Source organism: Rhinoraja longicauda, chromosome 3 (genome assembly GCF_053455715.1).
Source record: "Rhinoraja longicauda isolate Sanriku21f chromosome 3, sRhiLon1.1, whole genome shotgun sequence".
In the NCBI taxonomy this organism is placed as follows: domain Eukaryota; kingdom Metazoa; phylum Chordata; class Chondrichthyes; order Rajiformes; family Arhynchobatidae; genus Rhinoraja; species Rhinoraja longicauda.
The window spans coordinates 70,180,981-70,196,155 of NC_135955.1; the positions used below are offsets into that span (position 1 = coordinate 70,180,981).

At 39.7% G+C, this 15,175-nt stretch overlaps 1 protein-coding gene across 4 annotated transcripts in view; it reads left to right on the forward strand.

Annotated features, from left to right (window-relative positions):
• epb41l4a (erythrocyte membrane protein band 4.1 like 4A) overlaps positions 1 to 15,175 on the forward strand; it is a 139,003-nt gene that overhangs the window by 52,072 nt on the left and 71,756 nt on the right. For all 4 annotated transcript variants that reach the window (XM_078396358.1, XM_078396355.1, XM_078396356.1 and 1 more), the window contains one exon: positions 13,543 to 13,621. In XM_078396358.1, the coding sequence (XP_078252484.1) occupies positions 13,543 to 13,621 (79 nt within the window). The remainder of the gene's footprint in view (positions 1 to 13,542; positions 13,622 to 15,175) is intronic.

Below are 15,175 nucleotides of genomic sequence, written 5' to 3' on the forward strand. Positions count from 1 at the left end.
TTGAACGGTGACCTTCAGATACATCTCCATAAATCCATGCAAATAGCAGCAGTGGAAGATATGGTAGTGAAGAAGACATATGGGATACTTGCCTTCACTAGCCATGGCATAGAATATAAAAGCAGGGATGTTATGTTACAATTTATAAAATACTGGTTTAGTCACAGGTGAAGTATTGTGTGCAACTCTCTTAACCAAACTGCAGAAAGGATGTGATTGTGCTGGAAAGGGTGCAGACTGATCTCACCAGGATGTTGCCTTGGATTAGGGCAGTCAGTTATAAAGAGAGACTGGAAAGACTGGGTTTGTTTCCTGTGGAGCAGAGGAGGCTGCGGACTGACCCAAAGAGGCATACAAAATTGAGGGGTTAGATAGTAAGAATCTATTTTGGATGGTGGGATGTCTATGTGTGAGGTGAGAGGTAAGAGGTTTAAAGGGGATCTGTGGGTTAATTTATTCGCGCAGAGTGGTTAGAATCTGAAGGTGGTTGAGGAAGGATTGAGGCTCACGGCATTTAAAAAGCATCCAAGTCAAGTCAAGTCAAGTCAATTTATTTGTATAGCACATTTAAAAACAACCCACGTTGACCAAAGTGCTGCACATCTGACTAGGAAAAAAAGAAACATACAGTGGCAGACATCCAGACAAGTATTTGAATTGCCAAAGCATAGAAAGCTACAGAATAAATGTGGGTGAGTGGTGATTAGTAGAGATATGCACAATGGACATCACGGGCCAAAGGGCCTGTTTGTGTTCCTCATAACACTAAGACTTTAAAAAGAGATAATACTGGACATTCTCAGTAGGTCAGCCTGTGTCTTAATAAAGTATTATTAACCTGTTATTAACCTGAAACGTTGACTTTGTTTCTCTTTACACAGATACAGTCTGACTTACTGAGTGTTTATCACATTTTCTTTGCTTCATATTACCAGCATCTACATTTCTTTATTTCAACCTTTTGATACAATACAATACAATACAATATATCTTTATTGTCATTGTACAGGGGTACAACGAGATTGGGAATGCGCCTTCCATACGATGCAATAAATTAATTAGCTAATCAGTATAAATTTATACAACCCAGTGACACAAAATTAGAAACAGTTTTAAAACAGTATAAAGTTCAAGTAGGTCTGTGCCGGTTCACTGTGCGATGTGACCATCTGGCTCAGCAGGACCGGTTCATAGCAGCTATGGCCCTGGGGATGAAGCTGTTCCTGAGTCTGGAGGTGCGGGCGTAGAAGGCCTTGTAGCGTCTGCCCGATGGTAGAATTTCGAACAGACACTATAGCAGGGGTGTGAGGAGTCTTTGTGAATGCTGGTGGCTTTTCTGAGGCATCGTGTGTTGTAGATGTCCTCCAAGGCTGGTAATATAATGGTGCAGGAGGATGCAGGGTGATCTTATAGAGGTGTATAAAATTATGAGAGGAATAGATCGGGTCTCTTGCCCAGAGTAGGGGAATCGAGGACTAGAGGACATAGGTTTAAGGTGAAGGGGGAAAGATTTCATAGGAATCTGAGGGGTAACTTTTTCACACAAAGGGTGGTGGGCGTATGGAATGCACTGCCAGAGGCGGTAGTTGTGGCACGTTTAAAAAACAGACAGGTGCATGGATATGACTGGTTTGGAGGGGTGTGGGCCAAACGCAGGCAGGTGGGACTGTAGCTGGGACGTGTTGGTCGATGTGGGCAAGTTGGGCCAAAGGGCCTGTTTTTACACTGTATCTATGACTCTATGACCAGCACCTTACCCCCAGGGTAAGATCTGCAGACCCTTCTTCTATAAGTATACAGAATATCATGTTCTTATCTGCAGCTGATAAAAACTAGTTTCATTGATAATAACCATGAAACAAGCAGATGTGCATAAAAACCTACATGGTTCATTAATATCCTTAAGGGAAGGAAATCATCACACTTTCCCAGGCTGGCCTCTATGTGAGTCTTGACCACCAACATGTTTGATTCTTTGTGTAAGAAAGAACTACAGATGCTGGTTTAAATCGAAGGTAGATACAAAATGCTGGAGTAACTCAGCGGAACAGGCAGCATCTCTGGAGAGAAGGAATGGGTGACGTTTCGGGTCGAGACCATTCTTCAGACTGAGTTACTCCAGCATTTTGTGTCTATGTTTGATTCTTTATTGCCTCCTTAGTTCAGAGCAATTAGAGGTAGACAATAAATGCCTCATTGCTAGTGAGACTATGAAAATGCAGTTGACATGGCACCAATTTGTTACTTTGACAAACATTTTAAGCATTATTAAACCACACCGTTTTACTGGAGAGAAATGGGTGACGTTTCGGGTTGTGACCATTCTTCAGAAGGGTCTGAAGAAGGGTTTCATCCCGAAATGTCACCCTTTCCTTCTCTCCAGAGATGCTGCCTGTCCCGCTGAGTTACTCCAGCTTTTTGGGTCTATCTTCGGTTTAAACCAGCATCTGCAGTTCCTTCTTGCACATACTCAGTGCAATAAATCTCTCACTGGTCAGGAAGCTCTCGTAGCCTTCGCCTTCTGCGAAGACAAGCTTTCTGAACTTTCCAAAAAGTCAATTCCAATAAATCGTTCCAGCTTAGGCAGATTTCACGATGAATCACTCCAGTTCAGATAAGACCTCACATTTCGTCTCTAGTGAAGGCAAGTTCTCTGAACTTTCCGAAGGAGTGGATTCAAGCTGATCGCTTCAGCTAAGAAGGAATTTTACGCGATGTAGCGGCCAGCTTCTCGTCTATCTCAATTAGCTCCCAAGCTGCCACTTGCATAGACCGGGTCAGCGATAAGCGTAATAACTCGAACAACTAATAACAGAGATCCTCCCAGACGTTTAATAGTTAGTCTTCTTTATTTGAAGGTGCAATAAACATATTGGCATATCTCTTGTCATCAACTGGTTATTAATTGCTAGGTAAAATTCCATATCTTACCACAGTCTATGCGATCGCTACGAATTGCCAGATATAACTTCGACACAGTTTGTATTAATCTTCTAGTTAATAAAACTTACAGGCGATTACATCATGGCTGATAAATCTTTTGGCGGAGCTTCTAGCTGACCCTCTGTCAGCACCTCCCAGCTCACCCACTATGCCCGCAAGTACCCAACTGCCCGTACTCTGGCTCCGCCCAGCCCCTACGTAAGCATTGCATAAACTCTATAGTGCCCAAACTACAGCAGAATACAAGGTAGTGATATTAATAAGCAAAAATAACTAATAACTGCAAAATGGCTCCTACACTCAGTTTTACTGATGATTCTGAGCTATGCAATCTATAAGGGGGTAGTGTTATCAAGGTCACCTTCTCATGAAGGCCAGATCAATAGTCAATAGTCGCATTCACAATAGAATCAATGAGAGGATCGTAACTTACCTCATTAAGGGACTTCCTACATTTAAGAGAAGGTAAGAATGAAGTTTAAAAATCTACTATGGACTGCTATTTACACTTTAGGCTCTCATCACAAAAAGTAACAACAGGAAAAGTGGTCTCGCCACATCTATCAAAGTTAATGCTGTCAAAAGGCTGCAATGGGAACATTTCAGAACTCAGTAAAGGAGAACCAAAACACTGGAGAGTGTATTCCAGACAGGCTAGCAAGAAATACTCCAGATTGGAAGAAAAATGAAACAATTAACAATAATTTGAATGGGTCTCTTAACTGACTAAGAGGGCATAGTATTAGGGAGTAAGTAAATGTCAGAAAAATGTGACAAATATTTTGTTTGTAATTAGCTGTGGGGCTGAAGTAATGAGGAAAGATTATGGAGGGATTTTATTGATTGATTAAAGGATACATCTTGGAAACAGACCAGCTCTGCTAGGAGAAGGGGAGTATTGATAGACGGAAATTGGCTGGTTCTGTGGTCGAGGAAGAAACAGAGGGCTTTAGGACCTTCCTGGTGGGGGATGGAGGTGTGAGGTGTCTTAGACATAGGTAGGGAGGGATTGGACCAGGGGGGAATAGGATGGAGTCGAGGTATGTGGAAATTAATTCGGTGGGACATGAACAAGCAGAAACAATGGGTCTGCCAGGACAGTTCTGTTTGTGGATTTTGGGGAGAAGATAAAATTGGGTCATGTGGGGCTGGGGAACGATAAGGTTGGGATGCAGAGAGCCGGAAGTAATAAAATCAGAAATGGTGTGTGATATTAAGGTCTGGTGCTCGTTTGTGGGGTCATGGTCCAAGGATAAGTAGGAGGAGGTGTCTGAGAGTTGTCGCCTGGCCTCAGCCAGGTCAGCGCGCCAGACTACCACAGCACCTCCCTTGTCGGCGGGTTTGATTATCAAGTTGAGGTTGTTGCAGAATGAGCGGAGGGCTGTACATTCAGGGGAGGAGAGGTTAGAATAAGTCAGGGGAGTGGAGGCGGTTGATGAAAAGGTCTAAAGAAGGTAGAGGACCATCCGGGGGAGTCCAAGAAGAAGCGGTCCGGTGGAGACGGTAGAAGGGATCATCACTGGGTGGTGAGGACTCCTTCCCATCGAAAAAGTTTAATTGCTTAACTGGAAATTCAGTCAGCGAGCACATTCTGTTGGGTGAATGGGAAGGATGCAAATTGATACACAGACACGAAGAGTTTTATATTACTTTGTTTGCAGAGCAATACAGAAAACACCAGTCAGAACTAGCCTGAAAAATCATTAAATGGGAACAAAAGTATGGATTCCTAAGGAAAAAATTAAGTTGATCTGTGAATTTTTAGTCTCTATTTAAACTTTCTTTTAACAAGTTCACACAAATCCTTGTGTTGAGAATATACATGAAAAGAAATATTTTCATACTAAAGATACTTGCAAGATTAATTGCAAAAGTAGTGTATAAAGTCCTGTTTGAAACTGTAACATCTGAAACTATAATGTTTCGAACAAATCATTCTCTATGCTAGGGCAAATACTTTGAAATTAAAGGATTACTGTAACTTCACAAAAATAAATCCTTTGTTAACAGTAATTTTACACTTTTCAGTTTCGAAGTCTGAATCCAATGTACATGATGTTGGGAGACAGTCTCAATCTCCATCCAATTAAGGATTACGGAATATAAGAGCTCAGTACAGTAGCTAAATTAAAAATTAACATGTATGTTAAATATTTTCATTGTGCTTCTTCGAGCTCACATATTGTAGTCTATCTTGAATCAGAAGGGAGAGGAGCGGGAGCCCAAGAATAATACTGGTAGACAGTCTATAGTGAGTGGAATAGAGAGGCACTTCTGCGGCTGTAGACCTGAATCTGAGACAGTGTGCTGGCTCCTGTTGCCAAGTCCAACAATGTTACAAAATGGTCACAGGCATTCCGTTGGGGAGTGGGGAATAGAAGGTAAGAAGTGTACCATGGATTTAGCAAGATGGGTAACATATTAAAGAGCAGGACCTCTAAGATTGTAATCTCTTGGTCATAGGAATTGGACAATTAGATGAATGTGTTGCTATAGAGATGGTGTAGGAAGGAGTGCATTAGATTTCTAGGTCACCGGGACCATTTACAGCAGTGGGACTTAAAGAAGCTGAATCAGTTGCACCTGAATTGGAACAGATCCAAAATCCTTCTGAGGAAATTTGCTGGCATTGTTGGGGAGGGATTAAACAAATTTTGAAGGGTGAATGGGATATACCATTGATGTATGATTGGGGAGGGGGGAGGGGAAAGGTGCAGTCAAATATAGAAAGGAAACTGAGTCCATTAAGCAGAAAATATATAGTTCTTAATATGCAAAGCTAAGTTGCATCTAATTTAATGAAAGGTGTGTAAATAGCAAACCAAACAAACTGATAGTGTTCTTTGGCAAATGAGAAAATTGCTGTTGTTACAGAGATAGTAGTGAAAGAAGGTCTGAAATGTCAACTCAGTATTTTAGGGTACAATATCTTCAGGCATAGCAGGGGAGATGTAAAACGTCTTTGGCATTGCAGTGTTAACTAAGGAGAACATTACTGCAGGCTCTTTAAATTAGGCCATATGAGTAAAGCTTTGACACAGAAAGTGGGTTAACACTTTGCTAGAGGTGTACTACAGGCCTCCTAACAATTAGTAAGAGGTAGTGGAGCAGATTGGAGGTAAATCCAAGAGAGTTGTTAGAATAATAGGATATAATATGGGATTTCATCCACCGAATATTAACTGGGATCAGGTGCTTAGTGTGAAAGGCTTTGAGGGAGTAGAATTTTTAGTGTGAGTTGTGAGCCAATGTGGAGATAATCCTGTCGGAGAATCTTGCCAAATATTGGCAAACAGGTCATCATTTTGAAGAAAGGAACCCTAATGCTAAAGTCTCATAGTATATGAAATGGATAAGGATGGATTGGAAATGAAGGTGCTGAATTGCAGGAAGGGCAATTTCAATGTCAGGATAGTACCTGTCAAAAGCAGACTGGCTATGTGCAGTCAGTCTACATTCAATAATTGATGGTTATATGTGGAGTTTAGGCCTAATGTGTTCCTAAGAGGTGAGGAGCCCAGAGATGAGATACAAAATAGCATTGGTGGATAAGAATAAGGAAAATCCTGAAGTATTTTGTGTAAATTGAAGTCAATAATCCCCTCCCCCCTCCCCAACCAGGGACCTAATGGGCAATCCATGCATGTGACCAGAAGACTGAGATGAACTATTGAATAAATACCTCCCATCCATATTCATGAAGTAGGAATATTAATACTTCAAGGAGCAGGATGGTGATATTTTAAAGCACGTTACCATTAAACAATTGGAGGCATTAGATAGTTTAGCAATCTTAATGATGGATAAGGACCTGCAGATGAATGGAAGGGCCCAAGTGAGTATTGGGGAACAAAGGAACTTAGGTGTTCAAGTCAAAGGATCCTTGAAGGTGACAGCACAGGTAGATGAAGTAGTGAATAAGACATTGGGTATATTAGTTTTTGTTAGCCTTGGAATAAAATGTAATGGCAGGAATGTTATGGGATCACTTTATAAAACATTGGGTAGGCCACATCAGTGTATAGTGAGCATTTCTGACTGTCGTACTTTAGGAAGGACAAGATTACATAGAACAAATGCAGAGGAAATTCATACAGTTACAAAGAGGTATAGCACGGAATCAGACCCTTTGACTCACCAAGTCAATATTCACTATCGGCCACCTATTAACACTATTCCTATATTAATCCCACTTCATTTATACTCCCCACATCACATTCTCTCAACTCCCCTACCATTCACCTACACAGTAGGGGCAATTTTCTATGGCCAATTAACCTACCAACCTGCATGTGTGGAATGTAGGAGGAAATCCGATCACGTAGAGGAAATTCATGGTCAGAGGGAGATCGTGCAAACTCCACACACAGCATACTGGAGGGTCAGATGGAACCCAGGTCTCTGGCCTCCATCCCAGCTGCATCACCACACTGTCCACAAGCTCACATGGTTGTTGCTGGAGATGGAGTGTTTTAATTATGTGGAAAGACTGGGTAGGCTGAGTTTGTTTTCTTTGGAGTGGAGAAAACTAACTGATGGAGGTATTCAAAATTATGAGGAGCATAGTTAGGAAACATTGTTTAAAAAAAGAATGGGAAAATATATTAATTAAATCTGGAATCTTTTCTCCATAAGTCTAAACCCAGAGGGCACAGGTTTAAGTTAGGATATAGAAGGTTTAGTGGTGATCCAAGGAAGATTTATTTTACCCAGAGGGTGTTTGGAATGTGGAATACGCTGCCTGAGAGGAGATTGAAGGCAGAGATTCTCACAAAATGTAAGAAGTATCCCATTGAGCGCTTGACTCACCAAAGCACAGAAGTCTGTAGTCCAAATGCTGAAAATATGATTAATATTAGATGAATGTTTGATGGTTGGCACAGAAATGGTGCAATGAAGAGCTTGTTTCTCTGATCAATGGCTCTGTAATTAATTTATGCGCAAGTTTTAATTGCACATGGTCTCTGATTCCTGATATAACTGACACATTTTCTGAGGCATTTTTTATTTTTCCAACAGTTTTTCTTAACTTGAAGAACTTTGATCTTGATCACTTCCAGGCAATATTTTTCTGGTATGAATATCTTTGTGGCTTAATGATTCACTCAAAGATGAATTCTATAGCCTGTACATTTTTGTTGATCTTTTAATCTTTTAAGCATTTCATGCAGTGACTTTTTAATTTTAATTTCTCATTGATGTCTACTACACAATATTAATGGTTTGAACTTTCAATGTGATTGGAGTTTCTCTGTTTGGAGTTGGTGTTAAAAAATGACAGGCCTTTTTATCTAACATCCCAGATACTTCAGCAGTGCCTCTTATGAAACTGGGGTCCTTCTTTGAGGAATAATAAAAAGGTTAATATATTGGGCTTAAAGGTATTTCTGATTTCTATATTAACTTTATAATTGAATTGCACATGACGTATGAATACATTCAGCTTCCTTAAACATCAGGTTTGAACTGTATAGCAGCACCCTGCCTGCTTCTTAAAGAGGTCCTTGCATACACTGGATATTAATAAAAAATACTTTACTGAGCTGTTTCTTTAATTACATATTACCTGATTAGAAATAAATAAAATTATATGGTCCAGACTTCCAACCTACAACTTTCAGGTCATGATTTAAAACAACAATATTTATGTTGTTATGAAATCAATATTTAATATTGAACCCCATGAAAAATATTAGTGGTCTTGTTTAAACTATAACTCCATGTTTATTCGTCATGTGAAATTAATTTTCTATTTAACTGTAGGATTTGAACTGATAGCTAACGAGAATTGGGACAAATGGAAATTCACACCATTAATTTAAGGCTGACACAATATGTAGGTAAATTGCCATAGAGGACTAATTGTATATATTCTTTGTGCTGCATATTGTCAAGAACCGTTCGATAGTTGTGAAATTTCAGCATGAGTTTGGATACTTCTGCTACGTGAGAAGAATTTGAATCATTTTAGGTCACACATGGAGATCAGCTAATAAATATTAAAAACAAGCCTCAGCCAGTCTCATCATTTACAATGGGGAAATGTGGCAATCAACCAATAACAAAACTGTAAAGAGGGAAAAGATATATGTAATAGAGAGTCATAGAGAGTCATACAGTGTGGAAACAGGGCTAAGTTGCCCATGCCGACAACATCCCCATCTACATGCCTCATCTACATTAGTCCCACCTGCTCGCATTCGGCCCAAACCTATCCAAACCTATCCTACCAATGTACCTGTTTAAATGCTTAAATTTTGCGATAGTACCTGTCTCAACAACCTCATTCCATACACCCACCAACTTTGTGTAAAAAAGGTTACCGCTCAGATTCCTATTAAATCTTTCCCCCTCACCTTAAGCCTATGTCTTCTGTTTCTCAATTCCCCATCTCTGGGCAATAGACTCTGCTTTTACCCAATCTATCCCTCTCATGATTTTGTATCATTTGATTGTGTACAATGTGATGGTACTGATGAGGAGAGAGATTCAAAGAAGTTGTAAGGAAGAACTTTGAAAGTTTATGGCACATTTGCAGTCTTTATATCTCATCAAGATTATTTTAACAAAAATATGGATTTGAGTGCAGTGGAATTTAAAAACAATATCCATCAGATACATCATAAGGATTCTCATTTTCAAAATCTATATTCGTGATTGGGATTATTATTGTTTCATCAATATAGTTAGTAATATTTTTGAGTCACAGTTAAACACGGTGGAAACAGGCCCTTCAGCCTAACTTGTCCATGCCTACCTAAGCTAGTTCCATTGTCCTGTATTTGGCCATTTCCCTCTAAATATTTTCTATACATGTTCCTGTCCAAATGTTTTTTAAACAATGTAATTGTAACTGCTGCTATAACTTGAAATTTATTTTACTTCTGATGCCATACTGAGAATACTTGGCTTAACTATTTCTATTCCTCATCATGGAGTTTTTTGCATTTGATATTCTCACAAAGGTCTTTCCAATGCCTGTGTGATTTGATATTTCATTGATTCCGTGCAATCTAAATATTTTCTTTTCTTTTATCCTTGACCTTCTAAACATGTTTGTAGTGAGGGGCACCATCTTGTGGTCAATGTTGTTAACCACATTTGCTGCTCTGGTAGCAGTATTACGGTGGTTAGACACAAAACGCTGGAGTAACTCAACGGGACAGGCAGCATCTCTGGAGAGAAGGAATGGGTGACATTTCGGGTCGAGATCTTTCTTCAGACTGCGAATCAGGGGAGAGGGAGACATAGTTGTATGGAAGGGTAAGGTGTGCAAACACAGATCCAAGGGGACGATGATCAAGGAAATGTAAAATGGTACATTGTTAGCTGAGGGGAAGGTGACACAGTGAGAGAGGGAAAGCAAGGGTTAATTGAAGTTAAATAAATCAATATTCGTACCACTGGGTTGTAAGCTGCCCAAGCAAAATATGAGGTGTTGTTGCTCCAATTTGCTTTGGGCCTCACTCTGACAGTGGAGGAGGCCCAGGACAGAAAGGTCAGTATGCCATTGCCCCCTTTGATCTGTGTTTTCACACCCTACCCTTCCATATCTCTGTCTCCCTCTCCCCTGACAATCAGTTCGAAGAAGGGTCTCGACCCGAAACATCACCCATTCCTTCTCTCCAGAGATGCTACCTGTCCTGCTGAGTTACTCCAGCATTTTGTGTCTATGGTGTAATCCAGCATCCGCAGTTCCTTCCTGCACAGTATTGGTGTGGTGATTCTTCGGTCTTGTAAGGATGTATAGGGATGATCTGTTTTTTTTACATCCAGGTTCCACTAATGAGGGCATACCTATGTGTTTCTGTAATGGAATGATATATGGGGTATACTGTATAACCACATGGTATGCCAGCTGCTCAGAAAAGGACAGGAAGGCCCTTCAGAGGGTCATCACGACGGCCCAGAAGATCATCGGCTGCTCACTGCCCTCCCTGGAGCACCTGTTCAGCCTACGCTGCCTCAGTAGAGCAGGCAAAATAATAAAAGATCCATCCCACCCCGGCCACCGTCTGTTTGTTCATCTGCCCTCTGGTCGACGTTTCAGGTCGATCAAATCCCGAACAAACAGACTTAAGAACAGTTTTTACCCCAGGGCCATACGAGAACTGAACACTACCTTTGCACTAGGCAACACCGTTAAAAAATCTTGTACTTAATATAATTGTATTTATGTATTTATTTGTTTTTGCATTTATTGCATATATGTTTGTACGCACCGTCAGGATTGGCTATTTTTTAATTTCGTTGTACTCGTTGCAATGACAATAAATGAATATTATTATTATTATTATATGAAGGTTGTGCTGAGCACAAGTTTCTGGTACTCTTTCTCCATTATTTTTTCCATCATGTCATCATATCTGTTCCTCACACTGTCTTCAATCTTGTGTCTATCTTCAGTGTAAACCAGCATCTGCAGTTCCTTCCTACACATTCAATCTGTCCCAGATTTTCCATTAAAAACTTCCATAACAAAAATCTTATCAAAACGAATACCTTTCGGTTGGTTGTTCTTTGTTGAGTCTGTCAAAATATTTTTCCTTGTGCTAGAAAATGCATCATTATATGGAGCTTAGGCACATATCTCTGCCTCACCTTCCTTTCCCATTCTGAGTGTCTAGTTCTTTCACAGGTGCCACTCACTTCTAAAAAAACTGATGATCAACTCTGTTTATAATGAAACTCAATCTGTATAATCTTCCTGCACCTCCTTTTTCTTGTTCAATCTTGTCAGCCCAGTAAAACACCTATACTCCAGCACCCTTATGACTTTGCTCGTGCTGGACTAGTAAATTTTTCAGACTATTCATTGTTATTTCTGTTAATACCCGAACACGTTTTACATGTTACAGTAATATTCAGTGAATCCGGTGAGTTTAAAGGGAGAACAAAATATACAAGAACTCTGGACCTGGCACTGATGCGAACCTGCTCTCATAAATCATCAACATCTTGACCCTATCTACGGCTGCACAGCCAGCCCACTGTCCTGACCTCAGCCTTGGCTGCACTCGGGATTTCTGCCATTCATTCCAGACAAATGAGTGAATCAGATGCCAAACTATCAGGATTTCCAGATGATCAGATGCTGAATTACTGGGGTTTTACTGTTCATTAATTTTATGTGAGTCATTAAGCTGCAAAGCACGGAAACAGGCCCTTTGGTCCATCTTGACCAAGCTGGCCTTGTAGGCTAGTCCAATTTGCCTACATTTGGTCTATAACCTTAAATGCTTACTGTCTCAATGTCTTTTAAAATTCATAATTATATGTGTTTCATAGCTTTTTCTGGCAACATATTCCAGATATGGACTACCCTCTGAGGGAAAAGGTTGTCCCTGAGGTCCCTCTTAAATCTCTCTCCTCTCACCTTAAGCCTATGCCCTCAAATTTTAGAATCTTTTGCTCTGGGGAAAAAAAAGTATGAATGTTCACTTATACCATGCTCCTCATGATCTTATACACCTTAATAAGGTAATCCTTCAGCCTCCTAATCTCCAAAGAAAGATGTGCCAGTCTATAACTCAAATCCACAAGCCCAGGTAACATCCTAGTGAATCTCTTCTGCACTCTTTCCAACACTCACCAGAGCTCCACCATTTAGTACGTAAATCCTGCCCTGATTTGATACAACCTTAATACGGCCATTAATACGACCTCATTATTTTTACAGCTATCTTCCCATCTGTTCCTCGAATTCATGCTGACTATTGAGAGACCTGTAATACATTTCTGTTAAAGTGATCATGACCTTCCTATTTCTAAGTTCTATCCTCACTGGATGATCCCCCAAGAATGTTCTCTCTGAGCACAGTAATTATGTCTTCATACCTACATGAAGACCCACTCATGTAGGTGGTTCCCACTCATATATGCCAATAGTATGTATACCCTGGAATATTGAACTGCCAGTTCTGCCCTTCTCTCTGCCATGTTTATGTTAAGACTATATTATCCCAGTCTTTTGAACCAATCCAAACCCTGAGTTCATCTGCCTTATCTGTTAACACTGAAATAAATATAGTTCAAACCACAGGTATTTCCTCTCTTTACTATGCACCTGCTTGTCCTATCTGCTAATCTTGCTCTCCTTGACTATAATATTTGCCCCAGTCCTTTGCCACCTTTCAGCTCTGCGTTCTGGAACCCTGCACAGGGAGGTAACACGCCAAATTTTGGGGTTCTGATCATTTTAAGTTGAGAGAATGATTAGGTCCTGTAATGCTCATTCATAAACAGTGGTGAATGCGAATTTGTTTTTCAAGGATAAAAAAATAAAGAAAATTTAAAGAATCTGGCAAAGGTTAGGGGGAAATTAGGGTAAAATATTCATAGCTGGAAAGATGAGATAACTTGCCTTCTCTGTTATAAAACTCCATGATTTTATATCTTGGTATAATTTTAAATGCTATAATTCAATGATTTATCAATTTGTCTACACATCTGATGTGGGATTTTCCATTGAAAACTGTCTTTTACAGGAAATCTGAATATTAGTAATTGGTTAATTAAACTGTGTATGTATATCTTAAAACTGTTGATAAACTTTCAATATATAGATTGTATTTTATGTTAATGTTTCTTCTTTTATAGCCGGTCCACCCTATACATTATATTTTGGTGTAAAATTCTATGCAGAAGATCCTTGTAAACTTAAAGAAGAAATAACAAGGTAACAGAGCGTAATTATTAACTTTACTACCTAAGTCAAATATAATAGAATATTGTCTTTTCCTGGTCTGTCAGCTTTATTGAATCCTGTAAGGACAGATTGATGATATTCATATCACATTTTCCTTGCAAATAATTTCAAATGAATGGAGTGTGCAAAATAAAAATATTTAATATGTAATATTTGTGAAAGGTAGCATTTTGCAAAATAAATATGTTTTTGCTGATGGCAGAGTATTAAATAACCAATCTAATAATTAAGTGGTCTTGATCAAGCAATTCTGAGATGTAATTCAAATTCCTGCATGGCTGTCACTGAATTTTAATTGAAGTTAAACTTTTTTTGGAATATTAAAACAATCCGGTCTTAGTAAAAGGCACCATGGAATTATTGGATTCGTGTACAGATCCAACAGGTTCACCAATGTCTTTCCGGAAGGAGATCTGCTGCCTTTACCTCGGAACCCACAGAAACAGGGCTGACTTTTAAGAGTAGTCTGAAATGGCCACAAGCCACTCAGTTGTATCATACCATCTATCTTAAAACACAAAATAGATGAAACTGAATGAATCACCTGGCATTGACTTAGCAAATAAATTCAGATATGACGAAGTGAACCCAGACCAGTTAACCTTCCTAAGGCATTCTCATGAATACCGAGTGTCTAATGCGAGATTAGACGTGCTGTCCCTGGAGTAGTGTCGCCATCACCTGACACAAAATCTTATCTCTCAGTCTACCTCCCAGAATTCTCCTTCTCAATCTCTGGATCTTTGGGACAGACCCACCAAAAGTGGTAGTAGTATGTTAGAGAAGCACAAGTGAGTGGTTAGGGAGTCATGAGGGGGACAGCTGCTAGTGAGGTATTGAGTGCATTCTTGTTAATCACCCTGTGGACATCTGTCTCTGACTCCGATTTCCATGACAGCTTTGGTAGGAGTGATCAATACAGATTACGCATGGAAACAAAATCCTCTTTTCATATTGAGGGCATTTTTCAAAGCATTGTGTCTTACTGCCAACATATTAAATAAGAACAAATCTGGTACCTCAAAACTGAGCACCCATGAAGTAGCAGAAGAGGAGACCACCACATGGCTTGGCATATCCTTTCATTCTTCCATTTCAAACAATTAGGGGATCTACCCTGGTTTAGTGAGGAATGTAAAAGGACATGCTGCAACAACAGTTAAGTTATCTTAAAAAAAAAGCAATGCTAACATGTAGAAGATGTAACACAGGTCTACATGTGTGCTAAACAGCAAAATCAGCAGGCAATAGAAATTGCTATGCAATCCATATCAATAGATTGGATTGAACCTCTACAGACCTACCACATCTAGTTGTGATTGGTAGTGCACAATTAACCAACAAATGGGACAAGAAAGGGGCTCCAAGAAATATCTCAATCCTCAACAGTGGCGATGAGCAATGTGCGAATGCTAAGAACAAGGCTGAAAACTTTGCAACTATGTTTAGCTATACTTGCCCCATACATCTCCTTTAAACTTTCCTTCAGTCATTTTAAAGTTATATCCTCAAGTATTTCCATCA